The sequence below is a fragment of the Oncorhynchus mykiss genome, chromosome 30, assembly GCF_013265735.2.
Source record: "Oncorhynchus mykiss isolate Arlee chromosome 30, USDA_OmykA_1.1, whole genome shotgun sequence".
NCBI classification, from domain to species: domain Eukaryota; kingdom Metazoa; phylum Chordata; class Actinopteri; order Salmoniformes; family Salmonidae; genus Oncorhynchus; species Oncorhynchus mykiss.
This window is the reverse complement of record NC_050570.1, coordinates 36,723,183-36,746,957: the sequence shown is the minus strand read 5'-3', so window position 1 is coordinate 36,746,957 and position 23,775 is coordinate 36,723,183. Positions and strand designations below refer to the sequence as shown.

Sequence of the window (23,775 nt, the reverse complement as noted above, 5' to 3'; positions counted from 1 at the left end):
CGAGTCTTGTGCCTTTGTAAATTCATCAGTTATTCTGCACTCTGGCACACTCAAACAAGAGTGCTCTGAAATCAGAGTAGATAGCTAGCCAGAGTGAATTTTAAAACACAAGAGATATGCTAATTGGATAACAGTCATTTAGCATAGCTAGCAAAGTGATTCACATTTCTTGCCACCAAACCAAATGACACGTGCATCTCTAGCTGGGTAGCCACTGAAAAACAATACGAGGGGAAAAAGTCAGTCACTCACCCAATGACATGATGTCCTCCTAGCAGCTAGCTTGATCCATAAATATGTACACTAGCATATTAGCAAAGTTATGACTGACTTGTGACCATTGCCCTTGCTAGTTTGATTGTATTGATATTCCCAGCCTTAGTTACAATCGTCCGTTTTTGTCGAACATATTGAGTCATTGAAACTGAAACAGTGCATCCCGAATAGAGACAGCAAACAATGTACCAGGCCAACTGTGATTTACAACCTGATAGCAATATTGTTTGGACTACCAAGAAAAGTATTGGTGAATTATATTAATCATGCATTGAACTGCATCCATCTATTCAGCCAACAATGCCTTAGTGTATGTCATGGAATGTTGAGCCAAATATAACCTTTTTCTAAAACCTCTTATAAAGTTGGTTTTGCAGCATAAACTGTGAATTAGATTTTTTTTATTGATATAATTATCTGTTTATTTCATATCTGCAAAGTAGTTTAAACGCTGTTAGTTCCACTTTAATGATATATTACAGCATACCAACTTATATTTGGTGGTTTTATATCGCTTGCATTTTAGGCCTTAACAAAGGCTTCTAAAATGACAGTGACTACAGGGCAAAACAGATCAAAAGGATATGGCTAGCCACTCAAACATTAAAGGTTTGAGATTTCCTGCCACTTTGATGTGTCCCCTATAAATATAAATGTATTTGTTGGGGAAACACTCAAGTATCACTTACATCTGTACAGCAATCTCCCTTACCGCAGCAACATATATAGCCTCTTACAAGACACGCCTCTTACAAGACACGCCTCAAAATATGTTAATGAGTGAGAACCAATACCACACACCCACTAATGTTCAAAAGGTTTTTGGCGCTCCAAAATGTATTCTGAATTACAGTAAATGACTGGCAGCAATTGGCCAGTAAGTCACTGTAGAGGTTTGTAGAATTTCTGAAATACACTATAATATCATATTTTGTGAGGGCACAGCATTCTCACTCAAGGGTACAAAAAATATGAGAAGCCCCTGACTGCAGTGTGCAGTTCGGGGCTGGACTCAATGTGGGCGGAGTCAAACGTCGGGGCTGGGCTCAATGTGGGCGGAGTCAAACGTCGGGCCGGGCTCAATGTGGGCGGAGTCAAACGCATATAACCCGAACCCTTCCCGGCTCCTTTAAGGTCACCCAAGTTGAGGTAAACGTCGAAGGTATCAACGTCAACGAAAGCAAATCTTAATCAAACCTAACCTACATGGATAAAAATTAAACCATGGAAGTAACTGAGACTGTCATTATGCGTAATGTACTTTGTAATATTCATGTTATACCAGTGCAGTGGTATATTTTTATATGACCAAATACCGTACCGATGTTAGCATAGTGTTAATTAGCACCGATTTGCTCGTGAGCTAGCTAATTGCTCACAATGAGGGAATCTTATTTGGACAAATTTGCCTACTTGAGCAATAAGCCTAGGTTTACAAGTACAGTTATGCAATCGATTTGAGCGTTGATTTTCTGTGTTTCTTCAATGTCTGCCTTGTTGTGTTTGGCTGACTCTAAATGTGTATCGTTGATGCCATTCCCTTAGTTACACATAGCGTGTCTACACAGCCTACACATAGTATATACAATAATGAAATCACCTGGTCCCAACATACATGGCAAGTCAAGAAAAGTCATTGTAATTTGTCCACACTGCAAACTGAAGTTAAATAAGAAAAACTTCAAAACACATTTACGAAGAAAGCATACACATTGCTTTGAAACAGTGTCCAATGAAAGATCTTTGACATGTGAGTGCATTGATGTGAGAAATGGTGTGTTTGCAGTCGAAAATACATTTTCTGGTCCAGCAACATCCCTACATGTTGTGAAACATACTTGGGCTAATTCAGTTCCAACTGTGTTCAAACCTGGTATGCACGCTGGAGAATAAAAGCTGTTGAATTGTACTTTTCCTTTACTTCACATACACTGTTCACAGAAACAGTGCTCGGATCTTGTCCCCTGGACCTTTGAGGATTTTTGGTGTGGATGATGTACAGGTTAGATATTCCTTTAAATGATTCCACTGAACTGTACCAAAAGTCTTGATTGTCATTCCTTTATTAAATATGGTACCTTGTTCACACCACAGGGCCTACCAAAGCAAGGTTTCACAAACAACTGTGGGGTGTTTGTTGTGACGGTAAGATGCTGGCTATTCAGTATATTATATTAGTCCTATTTTCTGTTATAACATATGAAAAGTGATTATTATTTCTGTGCTTGCAGCACGCAAAGCACACGACTGTTATTGCTCATACTTTTTCTTGTTTATTATTCTTGACACTTTTTGGGACCTATTTCCTACAGTTTTTACACTACGTACACAATTCATAAGTCAAACTCCAGCAGAGTGGATGCTGATGTGACATGCTGTGACATGCTGTGACTTCTTGGGGGGGGGGGGGGGGGGGGGGGGGGGGGCGATGTCTTCTACATCCTGAAATATATTCCTGATTTATTCACTGAGGTATGTAATATATTATGAAATTCTCATCATTTTGGGATACCCATCCGATTGTGTGATTTTCCTTTTCAAAGGAAAACATGCAGCAAATTAGGAAATGGTGGTGCCTAGCTCTCCTGCAGAACTTTCCCATGCCGGAAGTTTCATTTGCATCCTTAAAATCACTTGTAGAAGTCACCCGAGTCTCTGATCTCTTTACTGGAGCCGGTATAACTTAATGTACAAAGCACATTCAGCTTGTCAGTATGTCTATATGGTATAGTCTGTGTCCATTCTCATGAGGAAAGTAAATAGCATTATAAATCAGGATAGGTAGTAACTGTATGTTTATATGTGCTCAATTAAATAATATAATTAGAACGTTATAACATTTATAAATAAAATTTTAACAGTACATGACATACATAACAAGTCTGTTGTTCACTGCAACAACAGTAGCTTGTCTCAAATATAGCATGAAGCAAAAAGTGTTACAACACATCTGCTGTTACCACTTCATATAATATTTCTTACGATCTTCAAAAATGAAATACCTTTTGTATTCAACGTGTGCCTTGCGCAAACGACCTCAGATGGACAAAAAAAAAGTCTAACGTTTTGGATGGAGTCAAATGTTTGATTCCATCCACATTGAGCCTGGCCACTGCAGTCAGGGGTACTTGACAAATATAGCCTTTTACAAGGCACGCCTTAAAATATTTTAATGGGGCAGAGACTCTTTCCCCACCCACAACATTTTCCCACAATGCACCATAATTAATACTGTAAAACACATTTACAGTAGTTTACAGTGTTTTACTGTTGAAATTACAGAAAGGTCACAGTAGATGCAGTGTTTTTTTCTTGCAGTGTTTTTTTAATATTTTACTGTGCAATCTACTGTGTTCAGTTTATACAGTTGATTAATACAGTAAGCTACTGATAAAATTGCAAAAATGGCTAACAGTGTAGCTACGGGGAAGCAAGAGAGTCACCTGCACAATGTGTATAGTTGGAGGCACCTGTCTGCCTGTCTGCCTACACTCATCGCTTGCTTCCCCGCAACTCAACAGCTGATGTAGGCTGTGTGTGCCGGGTGTGGCATGTCCTTCCCACTGCTGAACAGAGCTGCGCATCTGTACTGCTAATATTTCATTGTGCTTATCACTGAAAAGCTCTCAACTCTTGTCCAAAAACTCTCTGGTCAGATTTTTGTCACAGAGGTAATTTCCTCTCGTCTCATTTTAGTCAACTGAAATGAAAAATTATTTTTGTTTTTAGTTTTTTCTGGGTCTACATAGTCAGTTATAGTCTTCTCAATTGCCACAGAAAAATAGGTGTTTAACTAATATTTTTCCCACTATTGTTGTTGATGAAATTAACACTGCTTTGTAGAGCATGTCTTTGCGATATGGGAGTTGGCCATATCCCCATATGTGAGATATCAAAACAAATAATTGAAGGACATCTTAAGGTTACTTGCATAACCCCAGTTTCACTGATATTAGGGGTGAGATATCTCACCGTATTCCCCTGCTCACAAGAGCATGAGGAAGAGAAGGATGCTTGAGAATAACCAGAAGGCGGGAAAATACCTCCTATTAAAGGATGTGTGGGACAACCTAATTCACCATTCTACCTGTTTTGTCTCCAACAAATGCTATTGAAAGGTTATTCCGAGAGTAGGTGATCCTAGCAAATCCCCACATGAGATATCGCACTCATAATTAAGTGATAATGCCAGAGAAGCCGGTCTTTGGAGGATATAGTGGCACGTTTTGCCAGCCCTCGACTTCATCTCGGGCCTAACAACACCCATGCCAATTTACTGTATTTTCCAAACACTGACTTAAATGGCATTATTACTTTTATACAATGGGTTACCAACATATTAAAATAATGATTTACATATTTTAATTTAAAAAAAAATGTGGATGCATTTATTCATACTATTTCATCCTTTCACAAGAAACAGTCCCGACACAAATTTAGGGTTGCTACCCAAGTCGGGTGGTCGTTCGTTTTCTATCCGTTTGCCAGAGACACAAACCAGTAGTTCAGTCTTGTTGTTTTGTTCGAAATGTTCAATTTTTTTATTGCCAAACTGGCTGGCAATGTTCTTATCCCTTGCTTGCTAGCTCGCCAACTATGGCTAACTTAGTCACGTCAAACAGTGCAGCCAGAATAACAACAGTAGCTGCATTTTTAATTGTTTATGCTGTTTTCTTGTAACATTTATTTGGATACATCAAATCAAATTTTAATATTGAAACAATGTTGCAAATATCAGAGAGACAGACAGCAAGGTTTATACAAATTCTAGCCCTGCCAATGATTGGCTGCTGAAAACTAATGTTAGTCTAAAATAAATGTGAGACAATGTCATACCCATATGGTCACACCCATATTGATCAGGCCACACCTCACCACACCCACCAAACGGGAGCAAACAGAAACGTACCCGTGCACCGTTTCGGGGGAAATGTGTCATTCAATACAAACATAGCAAACGTTGGAGCGAACTGAACACAACCCTGCCTGCAGGTAGCTGTTCTGGCCCTGCCAATGATTGGCTGCAGTGGGCGGGGTCACATATAGGTATTTCAGTCAACACAGACCAGAAATGTGTTAAAGAAAGGATAAACGTAGAACGTGAAGCAATTCTCAAATAGCTCCTTTCAACTAATCAAGAGAAGCCCTGGAGTGCAAGAAACAACAGAAAAAAATAACATCAAGAAGAAAAAAACAGAATGGGATTTATTCATTGGATGGTGATTTTCGCCTTGATAGGCATAGGCTCTCAGGTAAGAAGGATTACTTCTTTTTTTTTTACTGTGAAGCTTTATACCTGTGCTATTTGTGTAGGACATAGCATATATTTCAAATACATTACTATTGCAATAACATCAGAAGAACATGAATAGTCTGTTGGAGGAAAAGGAATGAGCTATCTAGAGGGAACACTGCCTTATTGACTGGCATACCTGTCATCAGGTGTACTGTAAGATTAACCTTGAGTAGGGAACATTCATTCCAGGAAAGTGATTGCTTGAATTTCATAAAACTTCTCATGGTATGAACATTGTGTAATATAATTTGTTTTACATTCCCTTAAAAGTATTATATATATTTTTTACTTCCTTTTCTGTTTTTACTTCCAGAGTTCAGCTTCATCAGGTAAAACATTTATATTTTTGTCGCAATACAATTCAATTCCAATTCAATTCCACAATACAATTCCTAAACAGTTTTTTCAACTGCAGAAAATGATGGTCAGATGAAAGTGGATTAAAAGAATCCTGATTATTACACTAGAATGATCATGTAATTATAATACATGTATGCAATAGTAGTGCTATAATATTTTCTAATTTGATCCAGACATGAACCCAGCATTTGACAGTGATTCTATCTCTCACCTCATATAGAAATCACAGTGTCGATATTCACCGTAACATCTAAGAGTATGACAGTGCAGTGGAGCAGATGCTCAGGAGCCAGTTCCTACAAGATCACAGCAACCTCCAAGAACTCCCTGGATGCCTCAGCCTTCGCCCAGTTCGGTGCCAACTCTGTGATGGGCTCCATCAACTCTCTAATCCCCAACAACATGTACATCATCAGGGCTGAGGCCATGGATAACAGCCTGAATGTTTTGAGCCAGGCTGAAGTAGAAGAGACCACCGGTAAAATCAGTGTCTACTATGTGACCCTAAGGAGATGATGGTGAAACAATAGGCTATACATTATGTTGTGATCTCGTAACATTCTGTCATTAATCACCGCTCCAGGGCCAGTTCTGTTTTTCTCTCTCATCAGAGCTATAAGGGAATATATACAATTTGTCTTTAGAGCAATGTTAAGGTACAACCTCTCATAAGAAATATAAAGTGTATTATAACAGTGGGCTTATAGTGAAAAATAAAACCAGGTATGATTATTGTGGTGTAACTGGTTACAATCTTTACATTTTCATGTGGGTATCTCCTTACGTGAGTTTCAACAATTCCCTCTTCTTGTTTTTTTCTCCTTCTGTAGCTTCTGAGGTGCCCACCATCAACATGGCAACATCAAAACAGAGTGAGAGCATGACCGTGGAGTTCACTCAGGTGTCCGGTGCCACTTCCTACATCCTGCGTGCCGAGACCGCCGACATGTCCTTCTTCTACGAAACCGAGGTGCCCTCTTCCCCTGGGACCGTGCTCAACCTTCAGGCCTACACCGACTACACTCTCAGTGTCATGTCCATCAACAGCGGAGGCAGGAGCCAGCCTTCCCTCCCTGTGGTAGCAAAGACAGGTATTGTCCCTTGTATCTCACATTCACATTCACCGTCTGTTGGGGGAAAGAAAAAAAAACACAAGAGTATGAAAGCCTGGTATAAAGAAATTAGTCATTGATAGGGAAAACAGTAACAACCTTTATCTCCAGTGCCCCCACCATAAGTCACTCGATCTCTTTGCTGACGTAAATGAGCCAAAGCCAGGAAGAGGATTGTAGCTACATACCTGACCTTAAAAACTTGATTTCAGATGAGGTATTGCAAATCCGGTACTTTCCTCTATTAGTGAGATGATCTTGCTGCCCTGAGGAGGGAGGTATCCGCTGTAATTATATCTGACCCCTCTCCATACACAAAGAATAAACCTAACTGGGTTGACAACTGAGAACACTGCGTTGGTTACCCTGGGAATAGGACCTGAGTTAGTCAGCCTATCGGATATCTTCATGTACCAAAACAAGCCACCAGCAGTTTCATCCTATTGTGTTGTGGTTTGACCTTCTTTAGAAGGCAGAGGAGAGGGAGAGAATGTTAATCGTCTCAAATCTCAGTCATGTAGAAATACATTGTAAAGTGATCCCACAGAACAGAAAATACACTTTAGAGCTTTCTGAATGATATCACACAATTAAAAGGCAAACCATGAACACCCCCAACACAGACAAACAAATACACACTCTACATAACATGTCTCATTGCTGACTCTCTCCTAAAGTGGTTGCTGCGCCCAAGCTCAACTCCACCTCTCCCAGCAATGACACCATTGTGGTGGAGTGGGAGCCTGTGGACCACGTTTTCCTGTACACCATTAGCATCATCATGGAGGGCTCAGACAGCAGGGTGAAGCTCAACACCACTGACACCAGCGTGACCTTCTCTGGCCTGGAGGCTGGGACAACCTATTGCATCAAGGGCAACGCCTGGGACCCCGAGAAAAGACAGGGAGACGACTTCACCGTCTGCCAGATCACACGTAAGGAAGAGAGGGGATTTTTGGTTAGCAAGTACACTCTTCAGTGTTACACTGCCCTGTTTAATTTTCTTCAGAAAATGAACCTGATCTAGCTTTATTTAACTTTCAGTTAATGAGGCCTTTTCGAGACCTGATAGGGATAAGGTGGAGCAAATGGCAAGCAAGAGCGCCAATTTGTGCAGTATATTTGTAAGCACGTTTAGGATTCGTCTAGGTCTGTACCTAATTGTGTGTGTGCTCATGTTGTTTCTCTCTCCTCCCTCCAGGTCCATGCATCCCTGTGCTCACTGAGTTGGAGGTGAGGATGGTGGGCTCTGAGGCCGGTCTGTCGGTGTCCTGGGCTCCATCTCAGGGGGCAGGGGAGTACCTGGCCTTCAGCTCAGAGGGGCTGAACTGTACCTCTACCACCGGCGCCTGCACACTGGCCCCCGTGGGGTGTGGCCAGAGACACACCGTCACAGTGACAGCCATCAACGAGGGAGGACCCAGCATCCCTTCTGCTCCTGAGGAGTTCATCACCTGTGCGTAGACATATCAATCAATCAGTCAATCAATCAAGCAAACAAATCGATTGTTTGTTATCAGGCAGGTTTGTGACATCTAGTAATAGAAGACACAAACCTGCTATGTAAAGCACAGCATATTGATACACTTGAGATCATTCTACTATTTCATCAATGCTTGAGATGCATATGTAAGGTACTAACAACACAGGAATTCATTGAAAGTAACATGAATAACTCAACCTTTAGCCACTATTACAGACATGTAATAACCATATGATGAACATCTAATAACTGCACACCCTGCCGCGTGTTTCCCTTCAGTCCCCTGCCCACCAGAGCCTCTGCGTGTGGAGGAGACCAAGGCAGGTAATTGCTCTGTGTTGTGGGACGCCATTCCCTACACCGACACCTACGTGGCCTTCATCAAGAGGGATGATGGTCAGGAGGAGAGGTGCAACACCAGCTCCACCAGCTGTAACTATCACTGCCAGTGTGGATACACCTACCTGATGACTGTGTTCGCCTTCAGCCTGGCTGGATCCAGCCCACCGGGCCCCGTGCTCAACTACACCACCTGTAAGTAGAAGCTTTAGCTCTACAGTCTAGCGGTGTGCCAGAGACCCAGCACACATACAGTGCCTTGCGAAAGTATTCGGCCCCCTTGAACTTTGCGACCTTTTGCCACATTTCAGGCTTCAAACATAAAGATATAAAACTGTATTTTTTTGTGAAGAATCAACAACAAGTGGGACACAATCATGAAGTGGAACGACATTTATTGGATATTTCAAACATTTTTAACAAATCAAAAACTGAAAAATTGGGCGTGCAAAATTATTCAGCCCCCTTAAGTTAATACTTTGTAGCGCCACCTTTTGCTGCGATTACAGCTGTAAGTCGCTTGGGGTATGTCTCTATCAGTTTTGCACATCGAGAGACTGAAATTTTTTCCCATTCCTCCTTGCAAAACAGCTCGAGCTCAGTGAGGTTGGATGGAGAGCATTTGTGAACAGCAGTTTTCAGTTCTTTCCACAGATTCTCGATTGGATTCAGGTCTGGACTTTGACTTGGCCATTCTAACACCTGGATATGTTTATTTTTGAACCATTCCATTGTAGATTTTGCTTTATGTTTTGGATCATTGTCTTGTTGGAAGACAAATCTCCATCCCAGTCTCAGGTCTTTTGCAGACTCCATCAGGTTTTCTTCCAGAATGGTCCTGTATTTGGCTCCATCCATCTTCCCATCAATTTTAACCATCTTCCCTGTCCCTGCTGAAGAAAAGCAGGCCCAAACCATGATGCTGCCACCACCATGTTTGACAGTGGGGATGGTGTGTTCAGCTGTGTTGCTTTTACGCCAAACATAACGTTTTGCATTGTTGCCAAAAAGTTCAATTTTGGTTTCATCTGACCAGAGCACCTTCTTCCACATGTTTGGTGTGTCTCACAGGTGGCTTGTGGCAAACTTTGAACGACACTTTTTATGGATATCTTTAAGAAATGGCTTTCTTCTTGCCACTCTTCCATAAAGGCCAGATTTGTGCAATATACGACTGATTGTTGTCCTATGGACAGAGTCTCCCACCTCAGCTGTAGATCTCTGCAGTTCATCCAGAGTGATCATGGGCCTCTTGGCTGCATCTCTGATCAGTCTTCTCCTTGTATGAGCTGAAAGTTTAGAGGGACGGCCAGGTCTTGGTAGATTTGCAGTGGTCTGATACTCCTTCCATTTCAATATTATCGCTTGCACAGTGCTCCTTGGGATGTTTAAAGCTTGGGAAATCTTTTTCTATCCAAATCCGGCTTTAAACTTCTTCACAACAGTATCTCGGACCTGCCTGGTGTGTTCCTTGTTCTTCATGATGCTCTCTGCGCTTTTAACGGACCTCTGAGACTATCACAGTGCAGGTGCATTTATTCGGAGACTTGATTACACACAGGTGGATTGTTTTTATCATCATTAGTCATTTAGGTCAACATTGGATCATTCAGAGATCCTCACTGAACTTCTGGAGAGAGTTTGCTGCACTGAAAGTAAAGGGGCTGAATAATTTTGCATGCCCAATTTTTCAGTTTTTGATTTGTTAAAAAAGTTTGAAATATCCAATAAATGTCGTTCCACTTCATGATTGTGTCCCACTTGTTGTTGATTCTTCACAAAAAAATACAGTTTTATATATTTATGTTTGAAGCCTGAAATGTGGCAAAAGGTCGCAAAGTTCAAGGGGGCCGAATACTTTCGCAAGGCACTGTAATGTGCCTCTGAAATCAAGCTATTTAAAAAATTTAAAAATAAGTTAATAATCAGCTCATTGAATGGGGGATCTAAATAAATATGAATGCTGATAGATGTTCTTCAGATAGCCCACGTCAGTTCATATTGACAATGATAGAAATACTGAAATAAATATATTCAATGTCTCTCTCTCTCTTTCTTACTCTCTCCCTCTCTCTCTCTCTCTGTCCGTCCCCAGTACCCTGTTGTCCCGAGGATGTGTTCATCTCCCTGGCCTCCCCCGGCACCCTGGAGATCATGTGGTCAGCAGTGCGCGGGGCTGAGGTGTACGAGACGCGGGCGGTGGAAGGGTCAGAGGTCATCCTGTGTAACGACACGGCACCAGTGTGCGCTCTCTCCGACCTCACCTGTAACAGCCCCTACAGTGTGGTGGTGATCCCCTGTAATGAGATTAGAGGGTGCAACCACACCTGCAGATCACACACTAAGGAGACAGGTAACACAAACATCTTTAAGAAAAATTGCCACATAGAAAAGTGTCTGCTAACTAATCATATCACCAGTTTATTTGGATGAATGGGAAAACATGATGTGTGTCATTACACCCACAGGTAAAAGATCACTGTGACGCTAACCCTCCCCATGCCACTTCCTCTCTCCTTCACTTTCTCTTTCTCAGCTCCCTGTATGCCAGAGATCCTGAATGTGACCCAGATCAACACCACCAGTGTCAATGTCAGCTTTAGTACTCCCAACAGAGCAGGTACCACCTACAAAGTGAGCGTAGTGGCCCAGGACAACAGAAACACCTGCACTTCCAGAGGAACGTCCTGTGAGATACTTGACCTGCCCTGTGGCAAGGTCTATGAGGTCAGCGCCATAGCAACCACCACCGTGGGCGACAGTTTTCCCAGCTACAGTGTTCCACTGGAAACAGGTAGGGAACCATGGAAACTATATGGAGAAAGGGAAAGGTTTTGGTTAATTCGTTTGGACTACTGGTATCACTTGTTACTGGTGATGTTGTGGTGAACATTTTATGAAGTTGTTCATTCAGCTATCTGCAGATAGATAAAAAAAAAAAGAAGTACACATTTCTCACAATTGTGCTTTCCATTCGCCCTCTAGCACCCTGTTGCCCGGCAACCTTTAACGTTGAACAGGTGACTCAGGCCATGACAAATGTCACCTGGTCGATGGCGAGAGGCACACACACCTACATGACCTCTCTGACCTCACCGAAAGGCACCGCCCGCTGCCACACCCTGGACACCCACTGCCTGATGGGATGCATCACCTGCGGAACAAACTACACCGTCAGCATGGAGGCCATCAGCCGCACTGGACACATGTCTGAGTGCACCTATCATGGCTTCTCATCCAGTGAGTGACAGATAGATAGACTAATATATCCCAGCTTCTCATCCAATTAGTGAAAGACAGAAGCACCTATCATAGCAACAATGGGACCACTGAGTCAGTGGAATCGAAAAATGGAAAACGTTCTAGGTGAATTACTGACTCTAGGTGAATTACACTCTAGGTGAATTACACACAATTCATTTCTATAGCATTAAGTTACAGAAGAGTGTCAGAGTTTGATCATAGCCAAGTACATTTTAACATCCACATACCATTGCGCCCTGCACAGTTGCCACTCTAGTGCCTTACTGAACTATCTTTCCCTCCCAGGTGCTTGTTGTCCATCGGGCGTGAAGCTGTACAGGATGGCCAACAACACACTGCGTGTATACTGGCGTTCCACTGGCGGTCTCCATAACTACACAGCCAAGATGGTTGGTAGCCAGTCCAACTACACCTGCACCCCTCCCCCCGGGGGTAACACCTGTGAAGTGCCGGAGATCATGTGTGGGGACGTCTACAACGTAGTGGTGGCCCCTCTCACCCAGGACGGAGCCATGGTCCAGTTCTGCCCCCAGAGGATGTACTCAGGTAGGCTACTCAATACCACAATAACACTTGAAAGATCTAAATACATAATCTAAAAGGAAATTACATTTCAGTCAAGTTCATTTTGCTTTGTTTGTATAGCATGGTTTTACAAAGTCATTGGCATATACCAGATTATTATCTTCTCCAGGTTTCTTCCTAGGTTTTGGCCTTTCTAGGGAGTTTTTCCTAGCCACCGTGCTTCTACACCTGCATTGCTTGCTGTTTGGGGTTTTAGGCTGGGCTTCTGTACAGCACTTTGTGACATCAGCTGATGTAAAGGGCTTTACAAATACATTTGATTGATTGATTGATTAACATATTCTTGTCTGATTTCAGTTTCCTGCTCGGGAAGCAATGTTGGAATGGGTATGTTTTTTTTCCTAAATGATCTGTAGCCTAGTATTGGTTTTCATAGACTCAAGCCTATGGTATTTTGTGGGATAAAATGGAGGGGAAATTATGCATCAGTGCAAAATGTATTCACTTCTCTAACATTTCTCAAATATATTCTTTCCCACAGTAATCTATCGAGGAAAGAGAAGTCTGGACTAGCAGATGGTATGTATCATGCAATTTCTCATCAGTTTGAATCAGAGCACCCCTAGTACACAATCCAAACATACACTCATAATACTATAACTACTGCATTTACCATTATCTCCCAAAGTAGCTCCTGTGTCATCCCAGCTGAACACACTCTAGGAATAAATAGTCTTTGAGTGGCAGATCGAATCACAGCAGAGCACAACAGGAAGTATTAAACTGAATTTATGGGTCAATACCCTGTCAGAGTGAATAGGGTTTTCAGCCATAGACCTTTATATACAGTATTTATATGTTTTATTGGCACATACACATTTCACTGCACCTATCCAGTGTACCAGGTATGAAGGTAAAACCCAGATGCAGACAGCGTTGAATTAACAACAGTCCAACAGGTGCAGGCAATAGACAGGTCAAGGCTGGCAGGGGTCAGTAAACCAGAGGTGGGGCAACGGTACCGGACGGCAGGCAGGCAAAGGTCAATAATCCAGAGGTGGGGCAAAGGTACAGGTCGGCAGGCAGGCTCAGGGGCAGGCAGAGTGGTCAGGCAGGCGGGCTCAGAGTCAGGACAGGCAAGGGTCAAAACCAGGAGGGCGAGAAAAAGACAGACAGGCGCAGAGAACGAAAACGCTGGTTGACTTGACAAACAAGACGAACTGGCAACAGACAAACAGAGAACACAGGTATAAATACACAGGGGATAATGGGGAAGATGGGCGACACCTGGAGGGGGGTGGAGACAATCTCAAAGACAGGTGCAACAGATCAGGGTGTGTTATTTTACAGGGACAGCTGTAGTATAGTTGAAGTAACAAAATCGATATAGGGAAAATTAAACTTTCTATTAAATAGATAGTTGATATAAAACACTATTATGAGAATTACAAAAACTGACTCAGATAGCCACCTCCCTACAAGTCTCCACCTTACAACAGGAGCAGACTGGCCATCTGGCATTTTGTGCGAATGTTTTGCCCAATGGGCCTGTCTAACTAGTTTTTTTGGGGGGTGAAATTATAATTATCTGGCTAATAACACAGGCCTCAAGGGGAAAAAATGGTCCGGTGTGGAGGCCTTGAGGGGAGAAAATGGTCCAGTGTGGGTGCCTCAAGGGAAAAATGGGCTGGTATGTTAGAAATGCCATAGCCAATTTCTGGTCCCAGTCCGCTCCTGCCTTAAAATGACCAATGTGTGTAGGATGGGGGCCCAACAAATATACTCATATCTTTAGGGTGTAAATGTGAGTCCTATTGAGTGCATTGCTGTAGTGGTTCTCTCGGGATTAAGAGTAGCAGTTTCCTTCTGCTGGTCATACACAGACATTGCAAGGAAGGCAACATTTCCACATTACATTTGAGTTCACAGTGAAATTTTCACTTGACTCTTTAATAGTCAACTGCCTCTTAGAACAGCTCCGTGAAATCAGCGACATCATGCAAAAAGCTTCAAAATAAAATTCCTCCCTCTACTTGAACACAAGTTCACAAATCGTAGTATATTTTGCCTGTTTTAAAAGGCTAGAAGAAAATAACTCATAAGTTTAGTTCAAATGTCTTACCCCATCAGAACCAAAAATTTAAGCTTTTTTTTAATCCAATGTTAGTAAACAAAGAAAATGTAAACAAAGAAAATATAGCCTCAAAACATGGTTAAAACTATAACATTGATATCATTGATGGTCAATCCTTGCATCCATAGCTCTGTCTATGAATTTGAATGATACAATTTCTCCAGTCCCATACCTCAGCTTTTTACTGAACCAGGTGCGGGGAAGCCACTTTGCTGTTGTTTCTACTGCTGATTGATGCTTTAAGATGCGTTCTGTTGCTCTAATCCTACCCTCTACTTTTCATGCTATTTTAGAGCTATTGAGGCTTATTGTTGAGTTCTGGTGGTTATTTGTAAATAGGCGCTCTGCCAAGGTGGGTAAATTAAATTAAATATGCCCTAAGTACATGTTCAAAAAGGTAATTAACATTATGTAAATCAGGGGACATCAAAATGTGTATTAAAAAAAACAATGCTAAATATGAATTAGTTGAAAAGGAATGAATGATTGGAAGTTCAGTAATCTTCATTAAATAATATCTGAGTAATAGTTTAATTTCTATTCCGCTAGATGACACCGTCCCCCATGCTGCTCCCAGTCAGAGGTCTGAGGATTCAGTAACAAAATAGTTTATGCTCTTGAAACGCATCTGTGCCTTGGTAGATCAGTTCTGTTACACTGCTATAAACGTATTATTACTGTTACTGAATGTTAAAGACACTTATAACATTTGAAATTGTTATTACATTGTTAAAACAACAGACCTACACTGTGAAAGTCTTTAGATTCTTTCAAATGAATATTTGTTTGAAAAGTTTACATCAATTGGAAAGACAGCACATACACTACCGTTCAAAAGTTCGGGGTCACTTAGAAATGTCCTTGTTTTTGAAAGAAAAGCACATTTTTTGTCCATTAACATAACGTCAAATGGATCAGAGATACCGTGTAAACATTGTTAATGTTGTAAATGACTATTGTAGCTGGAAACGGATGATTTTTAATGGAATATCTACATAGGAGTACAAAGGCCCATTATCAGCAAACATCACTCCTATGTTCCAATGGCACGTTGTGTTAGCTAATCCAAGTTTATCCTTTTAAAAGGTTAATTGATCATTAGAAAAACATTTTGCAATGATGTTAGCACCGCTGAAAGCTGTAGTGCTGATTACAGAAGTAATAAAACGGGCCTTCTTTAGTTGAGTATCTGGAGCATCAGCATTTGTGGGTTCGATTACAGGCTCAAAATGGCCAGAAACAAAGCGCTTTCTTCTGAAACTTGTCAGTCTATTCTTGTTCTGAGAAATGAAGGCTATTCCATGCAAGAAATTGCCATGAAACTGAAGATCTCATACAACGCTGTGTACTACTCCCTTCATAGAACAGCGAAAAACTGCCTCTAACCAGAATAGAAAGAGGAGTCGAAGGCCTTAAAGACAATTTCAGTATATTCAGAGACAATGATCAGCACTACAACGTGTTTATGGTTATTACTTGCCTTTACTGGTAATCTCTGAACATCTTGACTGACGATCTTGCCTTAATGGCCACATGTGCTCATAAAATCTTCACCCGGCAAAGCCAGAAGAGGACTTTGCCACCCCTCCAAGCCTGGCTCCTCTCTAGGTCTGTTCTTAGGTTCCTGCCTTCTGGGGAGTTTTTCTTAGCCACTGTGCTTCTGCATTGCTTGCTTTTTTGGGGGTTTTGGCTGAGTATCTGTAAAACACTTTAAAGAGCTTTATAAAATACATTTGATTGATTGATTGATCTACACGTTTGCTTCTGTACCATTTAAACTAAATAAGTTATAGCACTATACAGCTATTTGCTACTGTACTGTTAATTATATACAACTGTTGCCAATAAAGGGGGTGATTTAGAATCCCCAGACACTCTGTTAACAGGTTCTGGTGTCTTACTATGAAGATTTATGTAATTCAATCGTTTTTTGGAGGAAAACCTATTGTCAACTGTTCCCAAAACATTTTCATTATAGCAATATACAGCTATTTGCCACTGTATTGTTAATTCTATAGAAGTTGTCTCCAATAAGGGGGGGGGGGGGGGGGGGGGTGATTTGGAGTCCTCAGACACCCCGCTAATCAGATCTGGTGACAAACTATGAAGATTTGCAATCAGTGATTGATATGGAGGGGGACTGGAGGGACTTCGTGGCAAAATAACTGATATCAAATAATTTGACAAATGCTCCAACATCCTCTTCTATACACGTGAGAGCAAGAGAGAGCAAGAGCGAGAGAAAAGGTTGAAACAGCAGGTCCCAGACAAGGTATCCACTGGGCACATACGTCATTTCAACAACAAGTTAACAAACTATTATCATTTCTTGTAGGCCTATTTTGTTTCAATCAAAGTCTGCGGCGCGTTGAGTTTTGGCTGCATGAGAAAAAATGAAAGAATGTGCAGCTTCAGATAAAAAATGACAGGTGTTTTTGTAAACCACACCATTGCCTAGTTTTATATCACATTCCAATGATAAAACTGGGGGGGATAAAAATGCAATTTCAGAATGTGTGTGTGTTTGGGGGGGGGGGGGGGGGGGGCGCATGTCCCCGTCCCCAGTGAAATTTATGCCCCTGCTTATATGCTATTATTATATTTGGATCTGTTATGTAAAATACTAATTTATCATTGTGATCTTGTCAGAATCTGATTCAGCTTTGATTTAACTTTATTAAATGAGCAGCGAGCACCATTATGAGAAGTAATCATATTTGTATTGCTAGTAATAATAATAATAATAAGTGATGAGGCCTACGCCTACTAGTCTTACTCTAGTGACTTCCCATCCCGCATGAGGGAGCGTAATCATCGTAATCATCGACTGACACTAATTAGCATAATGCAACGGACATAAATATTCCTAGAAAATATTCCTATTCATGAAAATCACAAGTTAAATATATTGAGACACAGCTTAGCCTTTTGTTAATCACCCTGTCATCTCAGATTTTCAAAATATGCTTTACAGCCAAAGCTAGACAAGCATTTGTGTAAGTTTATTGATAGCCTAGCATAGCATTTTGTCCAGCTAGCAGCAGGTAATTGGTCACAGAAATCAGAAAAGCAATCAAATTAAATCGTTTATCTTTGATGAGCTTCGGATATTTTAACTCACGAGACTCCCAGGTAGATAGCCAATGTTCATTTTTTCCAAAAATATTATTTTTGTAGGCGAAATAGCTTCGTTTGTTCTTCACATTTGGCTGAGAAATCACCCGGAAATTGCAGTCACGAAATCACTGAAAAATATTCCAAATTAGCTCCATAATATCGACAGAAACATGGAAAACGTTGTTTATAATCAATCCTCAAGGTGTTTTTCAGATATATATTCGATAAAATATCCACCGGGACAATTGGTTTTTCAATAGGACCGATTGGAATAATGGCTACCTCTGTATTTTACACGAGAATCACTCTGAGAGCATCAGGTGACCACTTGCGCAATGTAGCCGCTTACGGCTATTCTTCAACATAAATGCGTAAAACTACGTCACAATGCTGTAGATACCTTGGGGAATACGGAGAAAAAGTAATCTGGTTGATAGTCCATTCACTGCTCAATAGGGACGCATTGGAACGCAGCGCTTTCAAAACATGAGGCACTTCCGGATTGGATTTTTCTCAGGCTTTCGCCTGCAATATCAGTTCTGTTATACTCACAGACAATATTTTTACAGTTTTGGAAACTTTAGAGTGTTTTCTATCCTAAGCTGTCAATTATATGCATATTCTAGCATCTTGTCCTGACAAAATATCCCGTTTACTACGGGAACGTTATTTTTCCAAAAATGAAAATACTGCCCCCTAGTCACAAAAGGTTTTAAGGGTTATTTTAAACGATTTGAGCGGCCTTCGAATTGTGGTGCTGAAAGGCAGCAGTGGTCACTGTATTATTCTGGGTTCCACTGCGCAAGGGGGTCTATGGAGTTTTAGGAACTTCATGGCAGACACGCGGTGAATTGGATCCTAGATCTCGTTGGTGTAAGGACAGTACTCGGACAGTAGGGCGAGTTCAAGTGCGTTGTAGAAGACTCTTTTGATGACAGCCGTTTTAGCAAGCCCCTGGTGGAGTTTTCTGCCTGTGGTTGTCTTGTTACGTTGGATTTGGTCCACACAGTGGTCAAGCCTCCGATCGATTGGTCTTTGCACACACGCCTACAGTTCATCATTTGTGCCACCGCCATAGAGAAAGAATACATGGAAGAAACCACCATTTACAACCTGGTCTCAGAGCATTTTGTATTATTCTGTGCATAAATTCGAGATGCTCATTAATTTTCAAAAACGTACGATATGTTATGAATTCTAGCTAGGTGGCTAAAGTGAGCTAGCTGGCTAACGTTAGCTAGGCTAGGGGTTATGATTTCCCCCCCCACCTTTATTTAACCAGGTAGGCTAGTTGAGAACAAGTTCTCATTTGCAACTGCAACCTGGCCGTAGATAAAGCAAAGCAGTTTGACACATACAACAACACATAGTTTACACATGGAATACACAAACATAGTCAATAATACAGTAGAAAAGTCTATATACAGCATGTGCAAATGAGGTAGGATAAGAGAGGGTGAGGTAGTTGGATGGGCTATTTACAGATGGGCTATTTACAGATGGGCTATGTAAAGGTGCAGTGATCTGTGAGCTGCTCTGGCAGCTGGTGCTTAAAGCTAGTGAGTGAGATATGAGTCTCCAGCTTCAGTGATTTTTGCAGTTCGTTCCAGTCATTGGCAGCAGAGAACTGGAATGAAAGGCGGCCAAAGATAGAATTGGCTTTGGGGGTGACCAGTGAGATATACCTGCTGGAGCATGTGCTACGGGTGGGTGCTGCTATGGTGACCAGTGAGCTGAGATAAGGCGGGGCTTTACCTTGCAGAGACTTGTAGATGACCTGGAGCCAATGGGTTTGGCGAGGAATGTGAAGCGAGGGCCAGCCAACGAGAGCGTACAGGTCGCAGTGGTGGGTAGTATATGGGGCTTTGGTGACAAAATGGATGGCACTGTGATAGACTGCATCCACTTTGCTGAGCAGAGTGTTGGAGGCTATTTTGTAAATGACATCACCGAAGTCGAGGATCGGTAGGATGGTCAGTTTTACGAAGGTATGTTTGTCAACATGAGTGAAGGATGCTTTGTTGCAAAATAGGAAGCAAATTCTAGATTTAATTCTGGATTGGAGATGCTTAATGTGAGTCTGGAAGGAGAGTTTACAGTCTAACCAGACACCTAGGTATTTGTAGTTGTCCACATATTCTAAGTCAGAACTGTCCAGAGTAGTGATGCTGGATGGGCGGCCAGGTGTGGGCAGCGATCGGTTGAAGAACATATATTTAGTTTTACTTGCATTTAAGAGCAGTTTGAGGCCACGGAAGGAGAGTTGTATGGCATTGAAGCTCGTATGGAGGATAGACAACACAGTGTCCAAAGAAGGGCCAGAGGTATACAGAATGGTGTCGTAGAAGTGGATCAGAGAATCACCAGCAGCAAGAGCGACATCATTGATGTATACAGAGAAGAGAGTCGGCCCGAGAATTGAACCCTGTGGCACCCCCATAGAGACTGCCAGAGGTCCGGACAATAGGCCCTCCGATTTGACACACTGAACTCTATCAGAGAAGTAGTTGGTGAACCAGGCGAGGCAATCATTTGAGAAACCAAGGCTGTTGAGTCTGCCGATAAGAATGTGGTGATTGACAGAGTCGAAAGCCTTGGCCAGGTCGATGAATATTGCTGCACTGTAATGTCTCTTATCGATGGTGGTTATGATGTCGTTTAGTACCTTGAGCGTAGCTGAGCTGCACCCATGACCAGCTCTGAAACCAGATTGCATAGCAAAGAAGGTATGGTGGGATTCGAAATGGTCGGTGATCTGTTTGTTAACTTGGCTTTCGAAGACCTTAGAAAGGCAGGGTAGGATAAATATAGGTCTGTAGCAGTTTGGGTCTAGAGTGTCTCCCCCTTTGAAGAGGGGGATGACCGAGGCAGCTTTCCAATCTAACCTAAGGTTAGGGTTAGCTAAAAGGGTTAAGGTTACGGAAAGGGTTATCTAACATGCTAAGTAGTTGCAAAGTAGATAAAAAAAGTAATAAGTCGTTGAAAAGTTAATTAGCTAAAATACTAAAGTTGTCCATGATAAGATTCAAACTCGTAAACTTTTGTTTGCTAGACGTTCCTTTTATACAACCACCTTCCACCCCGAGCAACCACCCTACTTTCGTTTTTGCCTTAAGTAACCATCTGTCTTATGTAACCATAGCAAACGCAACATATCAAACTCATTTGAGTCTCCGGGATTTATGTTTACTATGTTAGGTCCAGTCTATGACACCAGACTGCCATTTAGGCTAGCTACCAATAGGCATCTATAGCCTACATATTTATTTAGTTTGGCGTTCTATCATTTTCATGGCATTTTAGTGGAAATCAGGCCTAAATATATTTTATTTAGAATTTATCAAAATTAATTTTCCATCAATTATTTTACCATGCAGCTCCGTGTATTCTCAAACTGAAAAAAGTGACACCTCTTCCTCCCGCTATGGCAGCACTACATCTCTGCTTATGACAGTATGTGATAACAGGCTATACAGCCTACTAGGCTTACTAGTGATTTAACCCACCACTTGCATTAGCCCAGATCCATAGGCTACATTATATTCACATCAATCCACCTGTTGCATTCATAACCGTGGGAAGTAGGGGTGCTAACCCGGCTAGGGGAGGAGCATTGACATTCAAGATAGCTTGGAGTGAAATGTCCTATCTTCAAAAGTCGGCAGGCCTATAATAGATAGTGTAAACGTTTTTGTTTTTTTAAACAGCACTGAAGTATAGTCACCATTTGCCATTGACTTAATAAGTTGATTGTGGCCTGGCTGCTCAATGTGCCTGCTCGCTACTACTTGCTAGCTTCATTGACAAACAGTTGGAACTTAGCTAGCTATTAAGTGATTCAGGTACTGATAAACAGTGTGTAGCTTGTGCTTTATCTATGATAGTTTTACTGCTTGCCGATTATGAAGTTGTAGACATGTTATTGTTCTCAGAAATCAGTCCTGAGCACGCAGCCAGACTTTCCCAACTCGAAAGAATGCTAAGCAGTGCACTGACCAGTTTTTCATGCACATGTTTTAACTTCAGAAATACTGCACCAAATACCTTAGCTCGATGTCAAATTGCACTACTAAGACCTCTAAAACGTCTAAATTAGTTACAGCTTTTTTGATTGATCTTAAATTAATTCTGGCTATTTTAAAGAAATGGCTATGCTGTTGCTATGGTGACTCAGGAGGGACAAACATAACCTGCCAGGGTACAATATCCAAACATAACATACCCACATCAAACCACACCACCAAGACAACTCTCGTTTGGCTTCAGTCATGGCCGCCATCATTACTTAATGAGCAATCTTCAAAACTGGGCCAAATCAGGAAGTGCAATTGTCTTTTTAACATGCATAATAAATGTTTTTTTTCCTTCATGTTATTCTTCTCTGCTTTCACAGTTCCCAGTCCCGTAGATATCAGGAGGAGCAGAAACAAGCTTCTCATTCCCCCAACAAGTCTACCTAATCCCCAAGAGGAAGTGAACCTCTCTACAAAATATCCCAGCCTACATTATAGTTTAGTTGAAGACCTGTTTTTTGGATGTGCAAAACATCTACAGTTACTGATCTGAACAAATATACTGAATTAAACAACAAATTCATCCTGAATAAGTAGCTTTATTTTTTATCTAACACTTTTTTTATTAAGTGATTGCATCGTTTTTAATAAGAATGAGAAATTAAATGTTTTATGTCAGCAAAATGCAATAAAAAGTACCTACTACTACTGCTACTTAAAAGATAAGGAATTTTTGGAGTATGTATTTTTTGAGTTGTATAAAACTGTTGCATATTCCTTTCAATAAAACACATTTCTTACATTAATTATTTGTTGATTGGATATTTGTAATATCATTTCAGAGATTGATAAAAAGAGTTCAGGCTGTTATAGAAAAGTACTTTCCAAGCCCAACCCCATCATGCTTCACTTCCAGCACCACACTCCTTGATGGACTTGCAGACAACCCAATCACCACTCACTTCCCTTCAACTCCCAATCCACCATGGCTGGACCTCCTCTAATACTTCCTCCAATAAATTGACACACTTCTGAAGGTCTATGGGTTCTCAACTTTGAAGCTCTCAAAACCACAACCTGGCTGCAACCAATTCCAAATGTTCATGCTGTGTTGTTCTTCATACAGCCTGAAATTTATTTAATCACATAATCAAATGCAAATAAGCATTTCGTACAAACATGAACGCAATAACTCCTAAGAAAGCGTATTCTAAAGTGATGAAACCTTTTAAACAAATGAATAATGTAATGTATTCATCATCTCCAGTGCCAGTAACCGGAGGGTTGTCGGTTCAAATCCCAGGGCTGATGGAGAAATTTGGTGGGAGTGAGCTGGCAACCAGTGGATTTCTGACATCAGAATCTCAGGTGCCATCTGCTACCATTAAGCCCTTGAGTAAGACTCTTAACCCTTAAACTGCTGCTCTGCCGCTGATTTTTGTCTGCCTCCAGGGCTGTTAAATTACGGCCCTGGAGGGCCGAAAACACTTTTTTTGTTTCTACCTCGTAGTGAATTACACTCACCTGGTGTCCCAGGTCTGAATTAGTCCCTTATTAGAAGGACAGGATGAAAACCACAAGTGTGTCGGCCCTCCAGGACTGGGTTTTTTGTCGTGCCCTCTTCAAAACAAACTAACATGGTCCAAGCACACCAAGACAGTTGTGAAGAGGGCACGAAAAAACCTATTCCCCCTCAGGAGACTGAAAACATTTGTCATGGGTCCTCAGATCCTCAAAAGGTTGTACAGCTGCACCATCGAGAGCAACCTGACTGGTATAGCAACTGCTCGGCCTCTGACCGCAAGGCACTACAGAGGGTAGTGCGTACTGCACTGGGGCCAAGCTTCCTGCCATCC

At 41.5% G+C, this 23,775-nt stretch overlaps 1 protein-coding gene and 1 long non-coding RNA gene across 4 annotated transcripts; one reads left to right on the top strand and one right to left on the bottom strand.

Moving 5' to 3' along the window:
* Positions 1 to 5,408: 5,408 nt before the first annotated feature.
* On the top strand, positions 5,409 to 22,703 carry LOC110521784 (fibronectin type III domain-containing protein 7-like). Its single transcript, XM_021599646.2, has 14 exons — positions 5,409 to 5,528; positions 5,886 to 5,901; positions 6,153 to 6,410; positions 6,763 to 7,023; positions 7,722 to 7,979; positions 8,246 to 8,500; positions 8,807 to 9,061; positions 10,962 to 11,219; positions 11,403 to 11,660; positions 11,852 to 12,106; positions 12,416 to 12,676; positions 13,013 to 13,042; positions 13,197 to 13,234; positions 22,300 to 22,703. Exons 1-13 carry the CDS (start codon positions 5,475 to 5,477, stop codon positions 13,226 to 13,228), a joined length of 2,451 nt encoding a protein of 816 aa, XP_021455321.2. The 5' UTR covers positions 5,409 to 5,474; the 3' UTR covers positions 13,229 to 13,234; positions 22,300 to 22,703.
* Positions 6,402 to 11,033, bottom strand: LOC118945805. Of its 3 annotated transcripts, none has more exons than XR_005040947.1 (6): positions 10,927 to 11,033; positions 8,992 to 9,059; positions 8,202 to 8,498; positions 7,233 to 7,965; positions 6,717 to 7,059; positions 6,402 to 6,545 (listed from the first exon to the last, which is right to left on the bottom strand). It is a non-coding gene; the product is annotated as an uncharacterized LOC118945805 (long non-coding RNA). The 3 variants fall into 3 exon arrangements; XR_005040946.1 differs by having other exon boundaries at positions 6,717 to 7,310; positions 7,410 to 7,965; XR_005040945.1 differs by having other exon boundaries at positions 6,717 to 7,965.
* Positions 22,704 to 23,775: the final 1,072 nt, after the last annotated feature.